This window comes from Typopeltis vanoorti, chromosome 18 (assembly GCF_054136105.1).
Source record: "Typopeltis vanoorti isolate ZY-2024b chromosome 18, IOZ_Tvanoo_1.0, whole genome shotgun sequence".
Lineage (NCBI taxonomy): Eukaryota > Metazoa > Arthropoda > Arachnida > Uropygi > Thelyphonidae > Typopeltis > Typopeltis vanoorti.
Genome location: NC_143566.1, coordinates 41,374,150 through 41,398,971, shown reverse-complemented (window position 1 = coordinate 41,398,971; position 24,822 = coordinate 41,374,150). Strand labels below are relative to the sequence as shown.

At 36.2% G+C, this 24,822-nt stretch overlaps 1 protein-coding gene across 3 annotated transcripts in view; it reads right to left on the bottom strand.

Moving 5' to 3' along the window:
- LOC150096612 (putative ATP-dependent RNA helicase DHX35) overlaps positions 1-24,822 on the bottom strand; it is a 437,463-nt gene that overhangs the window by 113,966 nt on the left and 298,675 nt on the right. For all 3 annotated transcript variants that reach the window (XM_090408561.1, XM_090408562.1, XM_090408564.1), the window contains one exon: positions 8,492-8,586. In XM_090408561.1, coding sequence (XP_090264687.1) covers positions 8,492-8,586 — 95 coding nt within the window. The remainder of the gene's footprint in view (positions 1-8,491; positions 8,587-24,822) is intronic.

Genomic DNA, 24,822 nt, shown 5'->3' with positions numbered 1-24,822 from the left:
TTTAAAAAACAGTTGTTGTTTTTTTTTAATAAACATGGGTCACAAAACCAGAATAATTCAATTGGCCATGTGGTGCTGTTATTGTATATTTCTCTTAGACAGGAGTGTGTGTTTTGTGATATACATGGCAGGTAGATGTTAAATTGCACGAAAGTAAATTTTATGTTCCATATGCCTTGAGAAACCGTATACTATAAAATAATGAAAATGACGTAAAGAGCTGTTAATCCAGTTTATTTTCAAATAGTGTAAACTGTCTAAAAGAGAGCTAAGAAAAGATCCAAAGATTTTATATATAAGAACAATTTGTAACAGATATGTTCCATGTCATAAAACAAAGCCAACATGAAGAAACTCAAGTAATGGACATATCAATAGGTGAAAGTTGTATGCTTGATCATCAAACCAATGAATTGTCTAAATTCATTCACAAATCATCTCGAATCCAGAGGTTGGAGATCATGGTACTCCACTTATTATTATCTGAGACCTCCAGGGAGTCAAGGACTCATCGAGGGAGGCTATATATCACCCAAATGAGCTGTCGTACCTTTCCTTAAATTTATTCACACTAGATGTATTCAAAAGGCAACTGTTCCACTCACTGCTCTGTAAGAGAAAAACCTAGCTCTTACCCCTTTCTTGACTGCAAACAAACTTAACTTTTGTGGATACCCATGTTCTCTCCCCACCTTCCATATAATGAAACATTTCATCATACAATATCCTACAACATCCATTCAGAAGTTTATAGACCTCTACCATATCAACCCTCTTTCTTCTGTTAACCAGTCTGTAATCCACATACCTGCAATCTATCATCATAATCTAAATTCCATAATCCACTTCCTATTTTGCATACCTCTAAAGATCAGGATAATACTTTTGCCTCTAAAGAACTCTTATGCCCTGCATTCTGTTCAATACAACTGATTGTATGGGTTGATCTCTTCCTCTTCTTGCTTGTTTGTCATGTGATGATCACATTGGTCAGTACTTCTTCTCTTAGCATATATCTGTCCTAAAAACTTCATTTTCTTCTTCCCAATCTCATTCAGTAAGCTTCTTTTTTTTTTGTTTTTTTTTCACTCAAAGTACTTGTTTTTTAGCAACATTTTCTAACCAGCTAATCAACATCATTCTTCTTATTAACCACATCTGCACAGGCCATCCGTCTTTTTCCATTTCTTTTCCAGGAGAACAAAAGCAGTAACTTGAACATGGAAAAGAGGCATAAAAATTCTAGAGGTCATCCCACCTGGCACAACTGTAGTACCAATAGGGTACAAGGCTAAGACTGGATCAGGAGGATGAACTGTAGAGAAGGAGACACCGTTGTAGAGCTTCACAAGAGTATACATATGACAATTCTTTGGGTGCAAATTTTAACAGTTCAACATTAATCTTGTCTTTATCAGAGCTTTTTTTTTTCTTTTCATCTCTTATGATGGCATTTTTAATTTCAGTGCTGCTGATTTCAGGAAAAGCTTCTGGCTTATCTGATAATAAACCTGTGATGCTAAGATCAACAAATTTAAAAATGAATAGGGAGTTAGTATACAAGTCCTTGTAGTAATTGCTTTTTAAAATTTCATTTTAAAATTTCATTTTTTAAAATTTCATCTCTGTTGTTTGACAGTTCTCCCTATTCATTTTTAAATTTGTTGATCCACCTCTTGCCAATGAACACTCTCATCTGCTGTTATTTTTAAATGGACATTATTTTAAAAGGCATTCTTTATTAATGCAAGTTAGCATTACATGTTCTTTATTATCTCTTTATGTGTTTGCTGAGCATATTTAATTTTATTTCTTGGCAATTCTTTTGTGCTCTCAAACAGTAATTCTTGTTCTCATATGGAGGTGGTGGAAAAAATCCTACCACTTCCGTATGAGCCCAGCTAACTCATATTCAGCTATAAACAAAGTTCTTAATTCTACTTCTATTTAAACAAACAAACAAAAGAAAGGAAAGCATACCTTCTTTGGTATGCTTGCTTCTGATTTGGTGCCAACACTATGTATCTGTTGTAACTGAGAGGCAATAACTCACAGTTAATAAAATATAATGAAAACCAAATATGCGCTTATATATATACTTTTCAATTATATTGGATCATATTATAATGTGATCATACTTTTTCTTGCAAAACAGCTGGAGCATTTATGAAATAATTCTTGAATTACAAAATTCATGTTCTACCTAATTAACTAATTGCAAATGTAAACTCTAGTTTGTAGGTTTGCACTACTTAATTACTACTACATTCTGATTATGCACAGCTTATTTTTCATACTAAATGATTGTGACTGCTGATTAGTTAACAGCAGTTACAAGAATCATCCATCCTGAAATGATACTGAGAAGTTAATTAAACATAATATGGATTTTACTAACTAATTTTTATAAACAGAATTTTTGCCACATATTAGGGGGAGTGCTTCTGATGATAGCAGGGGAATTATGTCCACATGAGGTAGACATGAAAGAGAGAAATAGTGGCAATGGTTATGAGGCAGTGTGGTGTAACATGGAGGATGATAGGAAGACATATTTAGTTGGATGTGGCTATAGGCCCAGAAATGTGAAGGGTGGTGATGAAGAAATGTATAAACAACTTAGATTAGTGAACAAAGGAAAGGTAATTATTATGGGTGATTTTAATTATGGTAGTGCAGATTGGAATGAAGAAATAACATTTGGAAATAAGAAAAATTAATTTCTCGAGTTCATGAGAGATAACTATCTTGGGCAGCAAGTAAAGGAGGACATGCGAGGATTGAGAGTTTCAGATCTGAACATTTCATCAGAGAATGTAATTGTGAGTGGGGTTTCACACTTTCCTCCAGTTGGTGAGAGTGATCACCTGGGTTGTGACTAGCCATATGCAGGCTTTTTGGGAGGAAAGGATATATGTGGAATTATAAAGTTGCTGATTATGACAAGTTTAGGAGACAACTTGGAGCTATAGCATGGAATGAGGAGTTGAGTGGTGAGGAAATAAATGCTGCTTGGGAACTGACAAAGAAATACATAACAGCATAAATGTGTGAATGTATTCCAAAGGCCAAAAGACTGAATAAGGTAGGTGTAAAATGGATGAATGAGGAGCTTAGCATGAAATCTGAAAGAAGAAAGTACTTGGGAGGTAATACAAGATGAATAATGGTAATAATCACTTACATGAAAAGCAGAAATAGAAGTCAGGAGAATGACTCAGTTAGTAAGGAAAACAAAAATGCAGTACAAGCAGAAATTGGCAAATCAGGCAAAGAAAAACCCTAGAGAGTTTTTTTAGATATGTGGCGAGTAGAAGGAAGAATGATCATGATAAGATGATGTTAATGGATGAAAATGGAAGAATGGTAACTGCTGCAAAAGACATTGAAGTATTCAGCGATCAATTTATAAGGATATTTCATCCTGATCAGGGTGGAATCATGAGAAAGAAATTGTAGAGGATATAGGTGAGGATGGCTTAATTGTGAGTGAGCAGGAGGTATTTGAAGAAATAAATAATGTTGATGTCAATAAGGCAATAGGATTTGATGACATATCACCATACATCTTAAGAGAATGTTCCAGGGAATTGGCAATAGCATTGCCATGCTTGTTTAATAAGAGTCTTACAACAGTACAGGTTCCAACGGAGTGGAAAGAGAGTAAAACAGTTCCACTGTATAAAGGTGATGATAAGGCTGTGCCTTAAAATTATAGGCTAATCTGTATATCTGGAGTTGTGGTGAAGGTACTAGTGAGATTGGTGAGAAGTAAATACAGAATTGGGTTAAAAAAAAGTATGATTTGTGGTTATCAGCATGGGTTTGTTAAGGGGAGATCATGTTTTACTAACTTACTTATGTACTATAACAAGGTGACAAATACCTTCGACAGGGGAGATGCATATACAGTGGTGTACTTGGATTTTGCAAAAGTTTTGATAATCTCCCACACAACAAACTATTAAATAAGTTGAAACAGATGAGATTGGATAACAGACGTCGGAGTTGAATCAGTGACTGGCTGTCAGATAGGTATCACAAAGTTGTATATAGGGGTGCAGTATCCTGAAAGAGGAAGTTTACTAGTGGTGTACCACAAAGGTCAGTTTTGGGACCATTGTTGTTCAATTTGTATGTTAATGATATGGGATGGGTTTAACTAGTGATATGCAGCTGTGTGCAGGTGATGCAACATAGGGAAGAGAAATGCAGAGTCAAGCGGATGTTATGGGCTTACAGGAGGATGAATAAATTGCATGAAGGGGTAGGCAAGTGGAACTGTCAGTTCAATGTTGCAAAGTGTAAGGTTTTAAGAGTTGGTAAGCAAGAATGGGATGCAAAGCATACACTTGGTGGGGAACCTAAAGGAAGTAGAGAAGATGAAAGATCTAGGAGTGATGGTGGACAAGGACCTGAAATTCAGGGGCCACATTGCACAAGTTGTGAAGACATCACATCAGTTGGAAGTTTTTTTTTTTCACTTGGTCAGACTATAATAAATTTAGTTTAATTCTTTATCCAAGTATAAGCTAACAAAGTTTGCACCTGAAGTATCTTCAGGACTTAGGCAACTCGTGGTAAAGGTGGACTAAGCTCTCATCACTTGTCTTAGTATCCCCCATAATGCAAAGCACATCTCCTTGTGGACATGTATAATGTAAATATGCATTAAGGGAAGGGCCACTACCCAGACCGGTTTCGACCTTTATTGAGGTCTCGTCAGTGGGAGCCAGACCCAGAGGTGGTGATACTAAGGTGGAAGTAATGGAGAAGTCATATTTACCTATACGAGTTGCCAAAAGATTGTCTCACCTTATTATTAAATTACTCTGGATTTAGAGAAAGATGTTGGAAGTTTTTTTTTTTTTTTTTTTTTTTTTCACTTGGTTAGACTATAATAAATTTAGTTTAATCCTTTATCCAAGTGTAAGCAAACAAAGTTTGCACCTGAAGTATCTTCAGGACTTAGGCAACTCATGGTAAAGGTGGACTAAGCTCTCACCACTTGTCTTAGTATCTCCCATTATGCAAAACACATCTCCTTGCAGACATGTATAATTCTATGCATTAAGGGAAGGGCCACATTTGGATAAAGGATTAAATTAAATTTATTATAGTCTAACCAAGTGAAAAAAAAAAAAACTTCCAACATCTTTCTCTAAATCCAGAGTAATTTAATAATAAGGTGAGACACCTTTTGGCAACTCATATAGGTAAATATGACTTCTCCATTACTTCCACCTTAGTATCACCACCTCTGGGTCTGGCTACCACTGATGAGACCTCAATAAAGGTCGAAACCGGTCTGGGTAGTGGCCCTTCCCATAATGCATAGCATTATACATGTCTGCAAGGAGATGTGCTTTGCATTATGGGAGATACTAAGACAAGTAGTGATGAGAGCTTGGACCACCTTTACCACGAGTTGCCTCAGTCCTGAAGATACTTCAGGTGCAAACTTTGTTTGCTTATACTTGGATAAAGGATTAAACTAAATTTATTACATCACATCAGATAATGGCAATGATGTGGAGGACCCTGACATCAAGAAATGATGAGGTTGTGATGCAACTGTATAAGGCCTTGATCAGGCCTCATATGGATTATTGTACACAGATTTGGTTGCCGGGTTTTGGTGGTCATTGGTCTTTGGAGTGTGGAGTACAAGGACAAACTGAGAGAATGTAAGTTACAAAGCCTTGTGAACAGGAGGAAAGGGGGGGGGGATATGATTGAGACATATAAGCTAGTCATGGGTTGTTATCAGGTTGACATGGAGGAATTTTTCATAGAATGAGAGAAGGGGTAGAACAAGAGGCCATTGCTGGAAACAATATAAGGAGGGGTGTGAACAGAGGAGTGAGGAGCAGGTTCTTTGTATGGAGAGTGGTTGGTGAGTGGAATGTATTGTCTGAGTGTGTTGTGAATGTAGACACATTGAATCAGTTTAAGGCACAGTTGGATGAGCATCGTGTGCAATAGTACCTCCCATAATGACTCTCTGACTCCATGGAGGTCAGATGATAATAATAATAGGGGCATCTTCAGTATGACATTCAAATTAAACAACTAGAACAGAAACTGATAAATTCAACAATGAAAGCATATGAACTACGGATATATGATACATATTGTCATCTTCTAAATATATTAAGGTTCCAATAAAATAATTTTAGCAAGAGATAATTAATTTAAAAAAAAATCTGTAACTTGTAAAGAAGTATTTCCCATAAAAGGGATAGTTTTAGTACATAAGTTATATTTAAATTCGGACAATGTAGCAAGGTTTCACAACTTTTTTTATATAAGCATCCTAAGAGATAATTACTTTTATGAGGAACCTTAATTTTCTTTCAAAGGATTCGATGTCTGGTGGAGATAGTATTATTCCACAAGCCCTGAATGTTCTGGTTCATGATTGACTATTCAGCTGACAAAGTAAAAGGAGATTTCTTCTACCTCAAAGTTAACTCTTGAGATAGAAGAGAACAATTATATTTCCTTTTTAGATATTCTTTTACTTCATCAACTACACAGTGCCTTAATTTCTCTGTTTTTAGATGGTGTGAAAATGCATGAATTACATTCATGCATTTTCACACCATCATAACTGTCAAATATCAGGCACCATTAAGACTCTGGTACATCAAGCTCTCACTCTCTGCTCTACTGAAATGCTGCTCTCTCAGGAAATAAATCACATCAAGTCCACCTTCTTTGCTAATGGTTCTACCAAACCTTATGTCAACAAGATCATTGGTAGTTGTAGAATTTTCTTGTCATCAGCCTTTCATTGTGATGGTGATACAGAAGTGGTCCATTGTGTTACTATTCCTTATATTAAAGGTGTCTTTGAAGGTAGTATATAGCCAAACTATTTAAATCAGTTGGCCTACATATCCTTTCACCTATTAACAAGATTTATACTTTCCTAGGCTTTTAAAAGATAAACGTCCACTTTTGATCCACCTTGAGACATATAAGCTAGTCATGAGTTGTTATCAGGTTTGACATGGAGATTTTCATAGAATGGGAGAAGGGAGTAGAACAAGAGGCCATTGCTCGAAACAGTATAAGGTGTGAACAGAGTATAAGGTGCGAACAGAGGAGTGAGGAGCAGGTTCTTTGTATGGAGAGTGGTTGGTGAGTGAAATACATTGCCTGAGTTCCTTGTTGGTGTGAGTTATCATATATTGGCCAAACAGGTAGATTGTTGGCTGTGTCATGATGAACATTTAAACTACATTAAATTCCATGAGTCAAAACAATCGGGACTCACAGAACATGCTATGTCTACCAGACATTGAATCTATCCTTTGGAAGAAAATTAAGGTTCTCAATAAAAATAATTATCTCTTAGAACATATATACAGTATAAAGTTATGAAACCTTGCTCCACTGTCCAATTTTAAACAGAAGTGATGGACTAAAATTATCCCTTTTATGAGAAGTAGCTCTTTAGAAGTTAAAAAAAACCTTGTGTTGTGTGTCTCCATAAATTCTTCACTATGAATTTACACGCTGGCCTGTTTTAGCCGAGTGGGTAGCGTATCCACTCTCCAGCCAAAAGACTGCAGGTTCGAATCCTGCAGTGGGCATGGATGTTTGTGATTGTCTTTGAAAATACTAGTGATGGTGGTGGAAGGTAGATGGCATTGGTGTAGTTGCGGTTCGTTTTTGTAGGAGGATTGAGAGTTGTAGAGTAGGTGCCCTCCCTTGACGAGTCTTTGGACTCCATGGAGGTGTTGAATAATAATAATAATGAATGGGAAGTAGCTCTTTATAAGTTAAAGAATTTTTTTTTAATTAATGATTTCTTGTTAAAATTATTTTATTACAGCCTTAATATATTTATATCATGTATGTGTAGTTCATGCACTTTTATCATTGAATCTACCAGTTTCTATTCTAGCTGTTTAATTTGAAAGTTGTACTGAAGATGCCCTTGATAATGGAGTAAAAATTCTATGCTAATAAAAATTATAAGTAAAATCCATATTATGTTTAATTAGTTATCATGGCTTACGTTCCAATTCGTTTAGTTATACTGAGAAGTTATCTAAACACAGATGGTACTGAGGAAGGAAGGAAACCTTCAGTTTCCTTGTGAATGTTTCTACTGGTAGACTGATCATTATAGTGGTGAAACTTTCAACTAGTGTATTAACTAATGAAATTTGCTTTCAAATGAATGTTTTTTAATGCAAGATATACAGAACAACTTATAGTTTGACCACTCTTAATATGGTTCCATTCTTTTCTTTGTACTTCTTGTTAATTACTAAACAACTAGAAAAGAAATCAAGAACTTTTCAGAACCAGTTAAGCAGTTTAATGCTTAACTGTAAATTAACTTGTTGCTTTTATATTGCTTAACAATGTTAAAATTATTTCTTAACTCATATGAACTGTTTGCACAACTGTAGATATATTTTGCATGTAAGAATGAATAATTTATAAAATAAAAATAAAACAAAGTAATACATACTGCTTCAACACTTTTACTAGATGGAGAAAGAAATACATTCTGAACTTGCAACATAGCCACAATTGTAACTGCCTCTTCTGAGCAGCAAAAGTCTTCTGCAGAATGAAAAATTACATAAAATTCAAGCTTTATCAGAGAGAGAGTGCATGCATGTGTGTAAAGAAATTAGAGTGAAATATCAAAAATATTACATTAGATATTTCTAATAAAGCAAAGGAAAGCACAAAATACAGAGATGTACCAAATTTATAAAAGAATGAAATGAGCCAATACTTTTTTACTATTAATCTTTAGATATGGAGTTAAAGCAACCTCAAAGTTATGTTGAAATTTGCTTTAGATTAAAAAATATTTATCTTAATCTTTTTTTTCTTTTTTTTAACTACACTAAGCAGCAAAAAGTTCAACCCTCCAAAACTTTTGTAAGCAATTTCCATGCACTGATTCAATAAATACCATTGTTACTTTCCAATCAAGTCCACATCTTATGCAGAAATATATGCAGAAGTTACTGAAATGGTCTTGTTCATAAAATGTTATTTTGGTTTTATATAAATACCAAACATCAAAAATAAAGAAATATAAAACAACTATTATTAGAACATTCATAAACTCTGCATTAAAAAATTATGTAACACAGGTATTTCCTTTCTTGTTATCCAGTCACACTTTCACTCAGAAGATACCAGCATTAATCTCCCACCACTGCAAAGTGTCTAATTTCTCTTTATTCTGTTTCTCTATTGTTTATTATTATTATTTTCCTCACCTCTATGGAGTCACAAGCCTCATCATAGGAGGTCAACACAAAGCCTATCATACCACTCCTTAAACACATCCACAGTCTGCACGTTCACCACCCTCTCAGGCAATGCATTCCATTCTCCTACCACTCTCCATGTAAAAAAACTTACTTCTTACCCTTTTATTCACCACCTTCTTTTTGCAATTTCCAGGGATGGCTCCTTGTTCTAACATATGAAAAATCTCCTCAGTGTTAATAGGATAATAACCCTTCAATAGCTTAAATGTCTCCTTTATTACCCCTTTGCCTTCTATCCACAAAGCTCTGCAGTCTGCATTCCATCAGTCTACCCTCATAATCAACGTTGTACAGTCCTAATATCATTTTTGTTATCGTCTCTGCACCATCACCAAGGTCACTTCATCCCCTTCAAATCCCAGTGACCAGATCTGAGTGCAGAAATCCAGATGTGGTCTGATCAAAGCTTTATACAATGAGACCAGCACACTTTTGTCTTTCATGGTCAATGTTCTCCTCAACATTGCCACAATTCCCTGAGATGTATTCACAACCTTTGCAATATGTCCTTGGAACTTCAAATCTCTAGCCACAATTATCCCAAGATCCCTTGATTCCTCTACTTTCAGTATAACTCCACCAAGTAAGTATGAAGCATTCCATCTGTGGATCCCAAATTTTAAAACCTTACATTTAGTTGAATTAAACTGACATACCTATTCATTTGCCCACTTTTCCCACTTATTCAAATCCTCTTGAAGAACCAAAACATCAGCACTAATGCTAATAACCCTCCCAAGCTTCAAATCATCTGCAAACAACTGAACGTCTTCTTGTAAGCCTGTGACAATATCATATAAAGAATTGAACAGTAATGGTCCCGACTGAACCCTGTGGAACTCAACTTATAACCCCTTCCTACTCCATATAAAACTCTCTGATATCTATCAGAGAGCCAGTCACCAATCCAATCCCATGCAATACAACTTAAAAATCAACTTGTCATGTGGCACCCTGTCAAATGCTTTTGAAAAAAAAAAAAAAACTTGTATGCCTTACCCTCAGCCACTGCTCCGGTTACTCTACTGTAAAAGGTAACCAGATTACTAAAACAAGAGCACCCTTTAACAAATCAATGCTGGCCTGCATAAATAATATTACCCTCATGTGCCCAATTCTGTATAAGTTCTTAGCAATTTCTCCAAAATCTTAACAACTACAGAAGAAATACAAACAGGCCTATAATTTGATACTCCATTCTGCCACCATGCTTATGAAATCATACTATCTCATCCTCCTTCCACTCTCCAGGAACCAGCCCCATTGCAAGACTTCCATTAAACAACCAAGTTAATGGCACAGTCAGTTCCATAACACATTCCCTTAACACATGTGGCAAAATTCCATCTAGTTCCTCTGTCTTATTGACATTTACTATCTTCATTCACTTCTAATCACTTCACTAGTCATTATCCTTCTAAGAAGAAAGCCTGTAGTACCAGAATGGAACACTCTAATAAGGTAATCATTAAATAGCTCAACTATTTCATCTGCTTTCACCCAATTCCCATCTCCACCCAGCAAGGTAATAATCCATCCATTATCATTTTTCCTCCTACTCATCACAATGCCTTGGGAGTCTCCTCGGATTGCAGTGTCAGTCTCCTCTCATATTAAAATGTTTCTCTCCTTACAATACTAGTCACTTTCCGAACCTGAGCTTTATATTCCTCATGCAACTGTCCTCCACCTCTCTTTATATCCCTTCCATAATCTCTTTTTCTTTGTGTTATGTGCTTTGACCCTAAATTTCTTTATCTTCTTCACTCAAGATATACAATCTGTCATTACTGTCAATAATTTTTTTCTTAAGTATCTCCCATGCACTAATGATCCCTCTTCCTTCAAAATTTCTTTCCTCCATTGTACTGCTGCAAGCTGGTTGCTAAGTCTATGATAGTCGTATTCCTTATAATTCCACATAAATTCTTTCTGTTTTGATATCCCCACATATCTATTCACCTCTAATTCAAGACTACATGTGACAAGTATGTCATCTAGTCACAATTAGATCCACTGATGCTATGACTAAATCCAAAACTCTTGATCCTTGTGTTCCCAGCATCACATGCTGCCTAAGACAGTTCTCCCTAAAGAAATCCAAAAATTCAGTTTCCTTATTCCTGCATGCTGTCTCCTCTGCCCAGTTTATATCACTATAGTTGAAATTCCACATAATGATCACTCACTTTGCACTTGCCAACCTAATTTGCCTAAATATTTCCTGCTCATCACCATCTATAATTCCCTGATCAGTAGCAACAATCCACTAAATATCTTGTCTTAAAAACATCTATCTCACACCATATACTCTCAAAGCCATTATTGGTGTTATTCCCACTGAGATTCTCCACTCTGAGAGTGAACAATTCATCTCTTATCATGAGTAACACTCCACCATTGTGTTTACCATCACCATCCTGCTGAAATATTCTATACCCTTTGATTTCTATCCCTGTTAGAACAGCTTCCTCATTTAACCAAGTTTCACTGATACCAACAACCTTTGGAGAGAATGAGTGAATCAATGCTACAAACTCGTTCCCTTTATTCCTAATGCTCCTAGCATTTGTATACAGAAAAACCAGTGTACTGCCAGTATTCTTAGAGCCATTATTACTCCTCTCATACTCTACTTGGCTCTCTAATATAGTGTACATTTTCTCATTTCTCAAGCCACTATCCCCCACATGAGGCCATCCCTGCAACACTCCACCTGTGAAATTCTGTGCAATTCCATGTCCCAACACAATCACTTGCAAAGAAAGTAACAGTCTCTCCAAACACCTGCTACCTTCTGCATTCAAATGCAATTCATTCTTGCATACATACATACAGCTCTCTTCTATCCTCAAACGTACTTCACGCATCCACATATTCCAGACTTCTTTTCTTGCACATTCTTGCTATCATCTCATTCATCATCACTGTTGTTCTCCTCCACTCTGAATTATCATACTGGGACAACACACTCACTATCTTTCCTCGGACATTTCGGCTGCACTATAATATCAACCTCAAATCTTGTGCTACAAGATTCACACTACCCCTTAGGTCATTCATCCTAACCATTACTATAATCTCCTCTACACTGCCATTGCCACACTATCATCCCACACCCCAAATCATTGAATTGTCATACATGACACTCCAAATGGATTCATTCTTCTTTCACTGGCATCCCTGACTCTTATGGCTTCCAATCTCTCTCTTATTTCTCTCCCTCCTCTCTCTCATAACTCTATTCCTTACTTCCACATTCGGTTTCTGCAATTTCCTCCCATCCCCTGTCTCTCCCATTCTTCCACCTTCCTCTCTCTCTCCCTTGCTCTCTGATGCCATTCTTTTACATACACTCTCATTCCTCTTACATCAGCCAACCTCTCTATCTGCCCAAGATCTCATTCACCATCCTCAACCTAGTTTTTATTCCTTCCATCTCCTTTCTGAGCAGTCCTATTTCTCTCTCCCCACATTCTGCTTTCAATTTACATTCGCATACACAATTATGGCCATCAGACAAACCATCTTGATCTGCTAAACTGCTTAAAGCTAAATCCATATACAAGTCTTTAACATTCTCTCTGCCCTCCCTGGCATCCGCCAAATGAAAATTACCAGTTTCTGAAGCATTATCTCTGCTGCTACTAAATCCCGAGATCGAGACACTCATGTCTGTCAGCACCTCGCACTGCCTACATTTCATGACACATACACATTCCAGTCTCGCACCTGCCATATTTTTAAACAACAGGATGCGTACAAACAGCATGTGTAGCAAGCTACAAAATAATCAACTATGCTACAAAGAACATAGTCTTTAAAATGTTGGGGGACTAGGTGTAATGCTAAAACTGGCAGCTGCCATTTTGAATACAATCAATACAGGTGGAGACAATACTGAGAGAGTAAAAGACTAACAAAATACCATAAAAATAAATAAATATATAAATAAATAAATTTTCAATTTGAATAGCATAAACTAATAAACCACTACTGTCATGAAATAAAAATAATAATAACTTTCCATACTACTAATACTTATCTTTTTTTACCAGCTCGCATTAAGTTGCATCCATCTTTGCACGGTAGCAGCGTCACATTGTAGAAATATCTTAATGAAAATACTGTCTCTGATAATCATTATCTCCCAAGCAGATCAAAAGATAAATAAGTAAAAAATTATGTCCACATCTATTTCACCAACATCTGGAATATCGATACATACTCAATAACATGCACCACCACTTACAGATATTAAAACTGAACACATGATACAACCTGAATGGGGTCATAAGATCAGTGTGAGATGAGAAGTTACGGAGATAGATTAATTTCCTAATTCACAGAAGGGTTTCTCTTTTAGGCAAATAGTTAGGTCAAGAGCAAGTGTAACATTGTTTCGACTTCAGTAAAGACTCAATAATGCTAAACAATAGCACGATTTAATATACACACTTTGTATATACAACACATAATTTGGCCATGGTAGCATTATTCACTAAAGTCACTATAAAGATTTTCTTATTGCAGAAATTCAAAAGTTTCCATAGATTAGAAACAATCATACAACTTTAACTAGGCTTCACATAATACTGCAATAAGAAAATCTTTATAGTGACTTTAGTGAATAATGCTACCATGCAGATCCACTACAGGAAACTTGGCTGACATATTTTACTACAGTTGATCAACTAATTATTTATCTAATAAGTATTAACTAACTTTATTACTATTATTACTATTATTACGGGCAACTCCAGGGAGTCATTAGACTCATCGAGGGAGGCCCCAAATCATATTCATCACAACTATCTGACATTCATACAGTATCTATCATACCTCGCCTTAAACTCATTCACTGTCACAGCATCCACTACAGACTCAGGGAGCGCATTCCACTCATTCACTACTCTAAAAGTAAAGAACCCAGCTCTAACACCTTTACTAACCACACTTTTGCCCAGTTTCCATGGATGTCCCCTAGTCCTCCCACAACCAGCCCTGTTCTCAAAAATATCTTCTGAATTAATTTTATAGAAACCCTTCAGTAATTTGAATGTCTCAATCATATCTCCCCTCCTCTGCCTATCAACCAATTTTTGCAACCCACAAATCCTCAACCTGTTCTCATACGGTTCATTCCACAGACCTGCTATCATCTTGGTCACTCGCCTCTGGATCCTCTCCACCTCTTCCCCATCTAGAAGAAACCTAGGTGACCAAATCTGAGCACAGTAGTCTAGATGGGGTCTTATCAAGGCTCGATAGAGAGGAACAATAACCTGCTTGTCTCTGCTTGTCAACGTATTCTTCAGCAACCAAGTGATTTGATGAGCTGTTTTGGTCACTTTTGCAATGTGTCCCCTAAATTTCAATTCCTTATCCACCAACACTCCTAAATCTCGTGCCTCATCAATTTAACTTTAACGCATTATTTGCTTACTGTAAAGAAGTAGCACTCAATTTCATATCCACAGGCTGAAAATCTTTCATGAATGAATTACAGAGATTATAATCAATAACTTTTCACAATATAACAATCTCTGTTGTTATTATTTATTACTATTAAGAAAGACCTCCAGAGAGTCAGGGACTCATCAAAGGAGGTCACATATTACACACACCAGCTGTCATATGTTCTTGAATTCATTCATACTGCTTGCACACAGACATCCAATGGCAATCATTCCAATCACGCACCACTCTATGGGAGAAAAAAATCTTGATCTCACATCTTCCTTGACAGCATTCATTTTCAGCTTCCAAGAAAACCCTTTGTCCTTTCCCCACCCTGCACAAAATGAAAAATTCCATCAACTTAAATCCTGTATCTTTCAGAACACTTTCAGAAGTTTGAAAATCTCAATCATATCACTCCTCTTTCTCCTGTTTGCTAGTGTCTGCAGCCCACAAATTCTCAACCTATCTTCATAATCAGTATTCCACAATCCTAATATCACTTTTAACACTCTCTCCACTGTATCAGAATCACCACGGAAACTAGGAGATCGGGCATGTGCACAAAAATCCAAATGCATCATGGTGTATGCATTCCCTTTGTCTAATTCAATGGTAACATTATTATAGTATGTGAGCAAATTGCTAAAACATGACCTTCCCTTATGAGGTCTCTTCAAGGACTTGAAAAGAGGCAAAATGACATCCTCATCTTTACATATCAAAGTTTGTTTCAGCATTGCAATTATCCTCTGAGTTGTATTTGCAATCTTTGTTACATGGCCCTTGAACTTCCTATCTACTAACACTCCAAGATCCCTAGCCTGATCAGTTTCTTCAATACAATACAACATTGGATATCTAATCACCACCAAAATGCATGACTTTCCACCAATATAATATGACATTGGATATCTAATCACACCAAAATACATGACTTTACATTTATTAACATTGAAATTCCAGTCTATTCAAATCATTCAGCAAGTACTGCATATCAGCAGAATTCCTGATTACTCTACCTATCTCTGTATCATCAGCAAATACCTGTATGTTGCCTGTTAAAATCCTTCGTAGTGTTATTAATGTACAGACTGAATAACGGTGAACAGATATATATAGGACCTCTGCAAACCCACGGATGTCCTATAATGTGGTTCCACTGCGGTCTCCCAACCTTTGTTCTTAAAGCGGTTGTTCAGAATGGAGACCACGGCGTCATGCCTCCACACGCAGACCCCATGGGTGTGGAAGCAACACTAGGCTATATGAGACAATGTCTCACTGTAGTGGCAGCCAGCCCTACAGTTTGAGTCGTCACTACCCCATCGAGCTGTGCGGGCTCGAGTAGGCATGGCATTGACCCTCGTCTTGATAAGGTCAATATACTCAAACCCAGGGAGAAGTCTGGTGCTATCCCTTACCCAATCATGCTGGGGAGGCACCAGATATGAATCTTTTAAAGGAGCACCATCTACAGAACAGTGCAACAGAGATGCCCATCTCTTGTGTTCTGTGAGTGCTGACTCAATTAAGGTACCCTGATAATGGGACCAGCCTTTAGCCCACCTAAAGTCTTCTTGTATTAATGGGCTATAGAAAGCCTCTCTGCAGATAGTTCTAACTTCGCGATTCTTGACAGCCGCAGGCGTGGGATCAGCCATCTAAGTGATGGAACCCCGAGCCCACCATACTTCACCCTTGCATTGAAATATGCAGTAGGGATGTCAGGCGGCAGTCGGAGCCATGATCTCATGGCTGAACGGATATTCCTGTCCATTCGGGACAATACCGAGATATATGTCCTACCAAGCACCAACTTGTAAAAGCGAGGTAGGAGATAGTGGGAAAGGAGAAACAGTCTTTGCTGGGCTTAAGAGGAGCTTTCCTCAAAGAAGCAATCCCAGCTTCTAGGATAGAAGACCTTCCCTTTGGGGTGAACATGATACTGAGGTATCTCCACTCTTTCAGGATGGTCAAAGCATGCAACGGCCTCCTGTGCAGGGAAAACTATAGTTTTGACCTTATGCTTCTTGACTTGACTAGAGGGGACAAGAGCTAAAGAGCAGGACTTCTCTACATTAACAGAAAGGCCTCGAATAGAGAAGAAGTCAACTGCCCGGTCAAGGAGTTCCTGCAAGCCTATCTTAATAGAGGCTACGAGAATAAGACCATCTGCGAAGGCCATAGCATTAAAGGAAGAAGTGCCTAGAGAGTAGCCTATATGGCTAGGAAGAGAGTTAAGAAACTCATCTAGGATGCAGTTAAAGAAAAGGGGAGATAGAGGATCACCCTGGCGAACACCCCACACTGCAGGAAAAGATATTTTAAAATCCAAACCCATTTTCTCCAATTTATGCAGCAGTCTTCCAATCTATATTCTGACAAAAGCCTTAGCAAAAATCCAAAAGTATCATGGTGTATGTATTCCCTTTGTCTAATTCAATGGTAATATTATTGTAGTATGTGAGCAAGTTGCTAAAACATGACCTTCCCTTAGTAAACCCATGTTGCTCATTGCAAAGTAGAGATTCACTGTCAACCCATTTCTGAATGAGAGCCCTAACCAACTTTTCCAAAATCTTCATCACCACTCCATAGGTACTGATAGGTCAATAGTTGGATACATTAGTCTTTGCACCGCACTTGTGCAATGGGTTACCATGCATTCTTTCCACTCCTGTGGAATCTTCCCTGTTCTGAGACTCAAATTATATAGCCTAGATTAGCCAGTTCAGCTGAACACTCTTTTAGCACACATGTTGATATCCCATCAGTCCCTCTTGCTCAATTCTTATTCAGTTTCTGCAATAGCTCTAATATCTCCTCCTCATACACCAAAGTTTCTTCATCCAGTGAAGAGGTAGCAGCAAGCTCAATGTTGCATATATCAGGTTGATAGCTTTTGGCAAAATGGACACTCATTATTAGCTGAACAACTTCTTCTGCATCTGTCACCATCACACTATCTGCATTCAGTAGTTATTCTTTCATATTTATTCTTTCTTGTATTTGCAGCATATTGATAGAATTATTGTAGGTTATCTTTAGCTTGCAGAGCCAGTTTCTTTCCATACAACAGTTATGACTCTTCTGGCCTGCTGCTTATAATTTTCATAATGGACATCATCCTTATGCAGAGAATTCCTTCCACATCATCCTTTTCTTACAAATCTCTTGCTTGATAAGATAACATCCATTTGACTCCTACCCAATTTATTCTTCAAACTCTCAGGACATGTTCTGATATTGAATCATTTAAGTATTTTTTATATGCTGCCCATGCACTGTTGATATTCTTCCCATACAGCAACCAACAAACTTTCTAACTTCACAGATCAAGAATAATCTTCATCATTTTCCTACACCCTGGACCTTTTCTTAACTAGCTCTTCCTATAAATACACTACATATGTTTGATCTCCTCTTGAATGACCTCTTGAATTTCTATGCTTGCTTTCCAAGGTCTGCTAACCAAGCATCTGAAATAATCCTTGATGAAATGAGTGCCTTCATTTCCCTTTCCACACAAAACTTCCCAATCATTATCAAAGTTCTGGTTCTCTTCAATAAGTGTTGCAAAGAAGTCCAAAATAAAATTGTGCACATCTTAAATGGCTTCAGTAAAAAAAAACCTGCTTCACTCAACCTATACTATAGTCTTTAACAAAATTCATCAATGAATAAGCAGACTTCATAAGGACCAAACTGAAAAAAAAAAAAAAAAAAAAAAAAAAGCTTGTCTTCTGTTCTAACAGCAGCTGAACCTTTTGTTTCCTTGCTCATTTGACATCTACCCAGAAGCATGGAAGCCAACTTTTTATCCATCCTGTCTCTAAAACAAGGAGATGAAAGTCAGCCATCTAACAAACATACCATTGCTCTCATTACACTATTCTTAAAAGTAACAGAAAATCAAACAATCAACTTAATCAAGTGACTAAGGCCCATTAATTAATTACTGCTTGCCAATATGGATTCCACCATTCATCCCACCCACCCCTAGACACACGTCCTGGAAAAGTTTGAAGAAACTCATGTGGTTGCGCTTGATATTTCCAACATATAAGATCGAGTCTGCTCTCTTATGGTCTCGTCTCCCTCTGCCTTTTGCAACTGGATTATCAGCTTCCTCTCTGGTTGTTCAATGCATGTCATCATAGACAATTTCCCTAATCAGACTTCACCACCAATGCTGGGATATATCAAGGCTCTGTACATTCATCCACACTTTTCCTACAACTTTCTCTTGCTAACCTCAAATCCTACCCATTATTTTTTCTGATGATAGCACACTCCATTATTCTTGATTGAAGCTTTAAGATCTTCTATAAACAATGCCTTAAACACTTATCTTCCTATTATTCTCAAGTGGGATAGGCTGGAGAATTTCAATGTTATCAAAACATTGTCTTATTTCTCAGAAGAAAGATCACACTTTTGAGAGCATTCCAATTTCCAGTCATGATCAATTTTCTCTTGCCTGGGTTGGCTTTCAAATTTAGCCTATTCTAATGCTAACATAGTACATTATGTTAGCATTAGCATTCTTAGGAACCATTCCTAAGAATGCTCAATGCTACCCAGAAGAAGGCTATCTGCTTAACTGGTCATATGTCACTCTCACCAACTCCACCCAATTGCATTCTCATAGATGCTCTGTTTCTGCATTATGTATTTTTCTATAGATATTTTCATGGGTTCTCTACTGTTCCATTGAAATGGACACCAGCATTGCTCTAATTTTTTCTAAACATAGAAGAACATGAGCTATTGGTCAACATTCATAGACCAGTACAGATCCAAACTTATCAAACTAACTTCTCAACCTTCCTTCATTCCTTCTACCTCTATTCTTTGGAAAGTATGTTCCCATACTATGCATCAATGGATAAAAATCTCAGTTCTTCAAGAAATACATTAACAGATTCATTTCATTCTTCCTAACCACTTGTCCACAGATGGCACTGTTGTGTTATAGATTTGTGACTTGTTGTCTAGGGTTGATATATTAAAAAGTTCTCTAAGAAAATCTATTTTTAGACACACATCATTCCATTATTTTATTTTATTTTTTAATGTGACTTCCACCCACAATAGGTTGTAAGTGGGAATCCAGTAAAGGAATTATTTTTTTCTATTTTTATTTGCTGCACTTCAGGTTTCTAAAAAGTGGAACTGCAAATTTTTAAATTTTTCAATAAATTTTCTACTGTTGCTTTATAATTATAATTTTTATGATTTGTCTAAAAAATCCATGAATAACAGATTTAAACTACCACCACCATGTAACTAATTTAGTATCATGCAATTTCTTTTCAAAAACTGAATCCTTCAGTCTTCTAAACCTGAGGCAAAATAAATACTCCCCCTCCTGAAAAAATGAAATACCAAGTTTAATAAGTAAAGGTGGTAACAAAATGTTATTTGGTTTAAAAGAGATTAGCTATTTTACAGTGCTTTTACCAGTGAGAAATACATTCTTCTTTTCCCATTGCTCCTGTACAACATAATATTTGTCGATTGCACAACTATCAAAGAGAGCACAATATTTCATGAAGCTGCCTTGTAATGAAAACAATATAATCACTTACAGATTACAACAGATACTCCAAGCACAGTCATTGAATTTTATGGAAATGTAGAATCTCGGTTATACTTCCATGTTTCATTCATATAGCATGAAATAATGGAATAGATGATAGTGTGTGTGTGTTTCACTAAGAGCACAAGCCTTCAGCATAAATTTTGAAGAATCAATGAATAGTTGCCATTCATAAGCATAGTCACTGTAAAGGAATAGATAATAGCAATTTATTACCATCTGGAAAACAGTGTAAATCCTTGCAACATGATGGTTCACAGTGGAGTCAATTCTCTGCCTCCTTGTTCAATTATTTCCTATCTTGCATCTTAAGAGGCCAGTACCCTTTATCAGGATAATTTCATACTCGGCTCACCTTTTTGAGGAATATGACAACCAAAGTAAAATTATAAGCAATGTTTGTAATTGTATATATCTTTATCTTTGTGGCTTAGTAACAAATCAGCTGAATACACAGAAGACATCCTGACAAGAAATTATTATTGTTATTAAAAACTTCCACAGAGTCAGCAGATTCATTGCAGAAGGTTCCAGTCAACCGGTAAAATATCTGTTATATTGTGTCTTAAAGTCATTCACATCACAATACCTTCTGGATATCTATACATAATAAATAACGGAAAAACTCACGTAGAAATATTATTTAATAGTATAATTTTTGCCTGTGTGTCACAGGCATCTTCAGTACAATTAAGCTCAAAATTAAACACTAACTGACAATTCCAAAAAGCGCCACCTAAGTAACTGGTGTAAGATAACTAAAAAGGTCAATAACTTTCCTAAAAAAAAAAAAAAATTAATACAATAAAAATATTTATACTATTAAATAATATTTCTACGTGAGTTTTTCCGTTATTTATTATGTATAGTTATGTCTACTCACGGTTTACCTCTTTTAAAACCTTCTGGATATGCATTGTACTCACCAATAATTCTCCATGTAAAAAAGTCTATTTTAACCTCTCTTGTTCACCACACTCTTATACAACTTCCAGAGATGGTCTCATAGTCCCTTGTTCTTCTTTCCCTGTCTCCCTTCATCCTATGAAACCCGTGGATTTTCAATCCATAGTTAAATTCCCTTACCAACTTCAATGTCTCTATGATATCAACTCTTCTCCCTATTTGAAGAACTCTGCAACTGACAATTTCTCTCATTCTTTCTCTCTATCCTCCCCTTCCCTCCCTCTCCATCTTCTCCCACCTTCATAACTAACATTTCAGAGTCCTAATATTATCTTATGCTAAATGGTAAAGCCTTAGGGCCCTGATAGAATACTAGCATAAATAGTAAAGTTATTAGAATGTGACCTATGTTAGGAACATTATTTAATAAGATCTATGATACAGGCATAATCCCTCAAGACTGGTTACAGTCGACTTTCATCATGCTACCTAAAAAAAACTTGCAATGACTATAGAATCTTGGTTATACTTCCATATTTCATTCATATAGCATGAAATAATGGAATAGATGATGGTGTGTTTCACTAAGAGCACAAGCAGCCTTCAGCATAAGTTTTGAAGAATCAATGAATAGTTGCCATTCATAAGCATAGTCACTGTAAAGGAATAGATAATGATCAGTTTAATGAGTCATGTTCTCAAAATGTTTCTGAAAATAATTCAAAAAAGAATATACAGAAAATGTGAGGACACCATCAGTGATACCCAATTCGGCTTTAGAAATGGCTTGGGAACAAGAGAGGCTCATTTCTGTTGTCAAATCTTATTCCAAAAATGTAGTGACGAACACAAGGAAGTATTCATTTGCTTCATCAACTTCGAGAAAGCATTTGACAAAGTCCAAAATACTAAAATGAATGAATTATTAAAAAGAATTGGATTAAATGCTAAAGACATCAGGATCATTGAAAACTAATACTGGAACAAAACGGCATCTGTTCAAGTTGATGACATTATTACAGACTCCATTAACATCAAATGAGGAGTATGGCAAGGATGTGTGCTGTTGCCTCTCCTTTTTAACATATACTCAGAAGCCATATTTCAAAAAATCTTAAAAGGAAGAGAAGAAAGGATTAATGTAAATGATGAAATCGTCAATAACATGCGATATGCTGATGACAACACAGCTCTCCTGGCTGACATTATTCAGGATCTTCAAAACCTTCTGAAACTAGTGAATGAAGAGAGTGAAAAAATGGGGTTAAGAATAAATATTACCAAAATTAAATTCATGGTCATAAGAAAAGAAAAAAAAACTATGTATATTATTTCTGGGAAAACTCCCATGTTACTCCTCTTTATAAACTATTATAATTACAGCTATTTTGCCTGCTTCAGTTTAGGAGTACCCCTGTTTAAATGTCATTGGCTATTTACTCATGGATTCTTAGGGCATTATGAGTGTAGATGTACTAAAAAGTATATGTGGCCTAAGGAATAGAAAATTGCACATACCTTTTTCTGGGTGTTGTGGCTTTTCCTCAGTCTGCGATGTCGAAAACTGCAGAGTGTGTGTGTGTGTGGGGGGGGGTAGGCAGTTTGGTAGAATAAGTTAGAAAAACCCGGGTTTTTTTCGTAATATATAGAAACATATACTTTTATATAGGGTGGGGAAAAAGTGAAAGGGTTAATTTTTTAAAATAGGGAGGGGGAAGGGGAAAAAAAATTCTTAATTCAGCACTTTCTTTAAATGGGAAACAAACAGAAAGAGGGACAAAATTGAAATATCTCAGATGCAGGTTAAATGAAGAATGCAATCCAGAAATGGAAATATTATTTCTATTCAGTTAGAATTGAAATGGCAAGATAAAATTTTCTCCCAATGAAATCCACACTGTGTAACCACAATTCAAATTAAGAGTATACATAGTTAAATGCTATGTATGGTCTGTACTACTGTACGGTGTAGGAACTTGGACTGTGAAATCCAAGTTCCTATACCGTACTTCATTGGGAGAAAATTTTATCTTGCCATTTCAATTCTAACTGAATAGAAATAATAATTATTATGGAATATTTTTATGGAATATAATTATTATAGAATGTTAAAAATCCCATGGACAGCAAAAATGTTCATTCAAGAAGTACTGGAACAAATGGGGAAATCACGTGAACTTTTGATACCATAAAAAGAAGGAAAACTGCATATCTTAGTAATGAAAAATATAAGATATTTCAAAACCAAGTCTTTCCAAACCAAAGGACACAGGCAAAACCAACACCAGGCTACAGAGGCTCATTTTTCAAAAATATTTTTCACTTAGTGAGCTTTCAACAATTACCTGCCTTACTGTTCCACATACAACACTTCTTGACTAAAACCAACCTCTACTTCAGCCACCATACTTCTCCTGTAACATCAGGTAAACTACATTACTGTAGTTAAATTTTATTTTTATTCCTCTGTATTTGCTAGTCCATCATTTTAACTACTGTTGGTACAACATCAAAGATGGCTTGGATGTTATATTTTTCAAATTGATTTTTATTTAGAGTATGATGATGATACAAGAGCCATGAGGCCCGTGTAGGCAGGTACAACACCATCTTATGAAATCAATATAATGCTATTAGTTGTAATGTATTTCTGTCTGTGAATTGTGTGTGTTCTGCTTATGGGATGAAAGGCCCACGTTTCCATTAGGAAAATCATGCCACCTCTGTATAAGACTAACTCACCTTCAATTAAAAAGCCTCTGATAAGGTGCTTTGCTTCATGGACAGATTTCGAAACCAGGTCCTTCCAAACAAAGAATGCAGGCAAAACAACCAGGCTACAGAGGCTCATTTTTCAAAAATATTTTTCACTTATTGATTTGTTGGAAGTGAAACCATACAAATACACAATGCTTCATATCTAGAAACTGAAATGTGATATTCAAATTATTATTATTACTGTTATCATTAACAGATTTCCATAGCATTAGTAGGCTAATGATAGAAGGTTTCATTCAATGAGTAAAATACTGTCATACTGTTTCTTAACTCACTCACACTCACATCCCAACACCTTCACATCCAGAAACTGAAATGTAATATTCAAATTAGGTGGCCATTATCAAAACCTAGATATAGGTGGAATGGCCTCAAAGAGTGGGGAATTGTTTTGTAAGGAACATCAGAAATAAGGGGGCTGAGTTTGTAACACTGATCAAGTCAAAATGTCCCAAGATAATTGGTACAAGTGAAATTTAGTTGTCTCAGAATGGTATACTGTCAGGACTAGAAATGGTAGGATACAGAATTTTCTGAAAGGATAGGAAAGTAAAGAAAGGAGGGGTATACAGCTAATGATAGCAGAGGAATTGTCCTTCAAGAGTGAAGTGAAAAATAGTAGTAAGTGTGAAGATTTGAAGCTATTTGGTATGAAGTTGAGATCAATGGAATAGTATATCTAATAGGATGTTGTTATAGACCAGGGAATGTGGAGAGCACCGACTGTTAAATGCTTAGACAAATTAGTTGGGCAAGTAA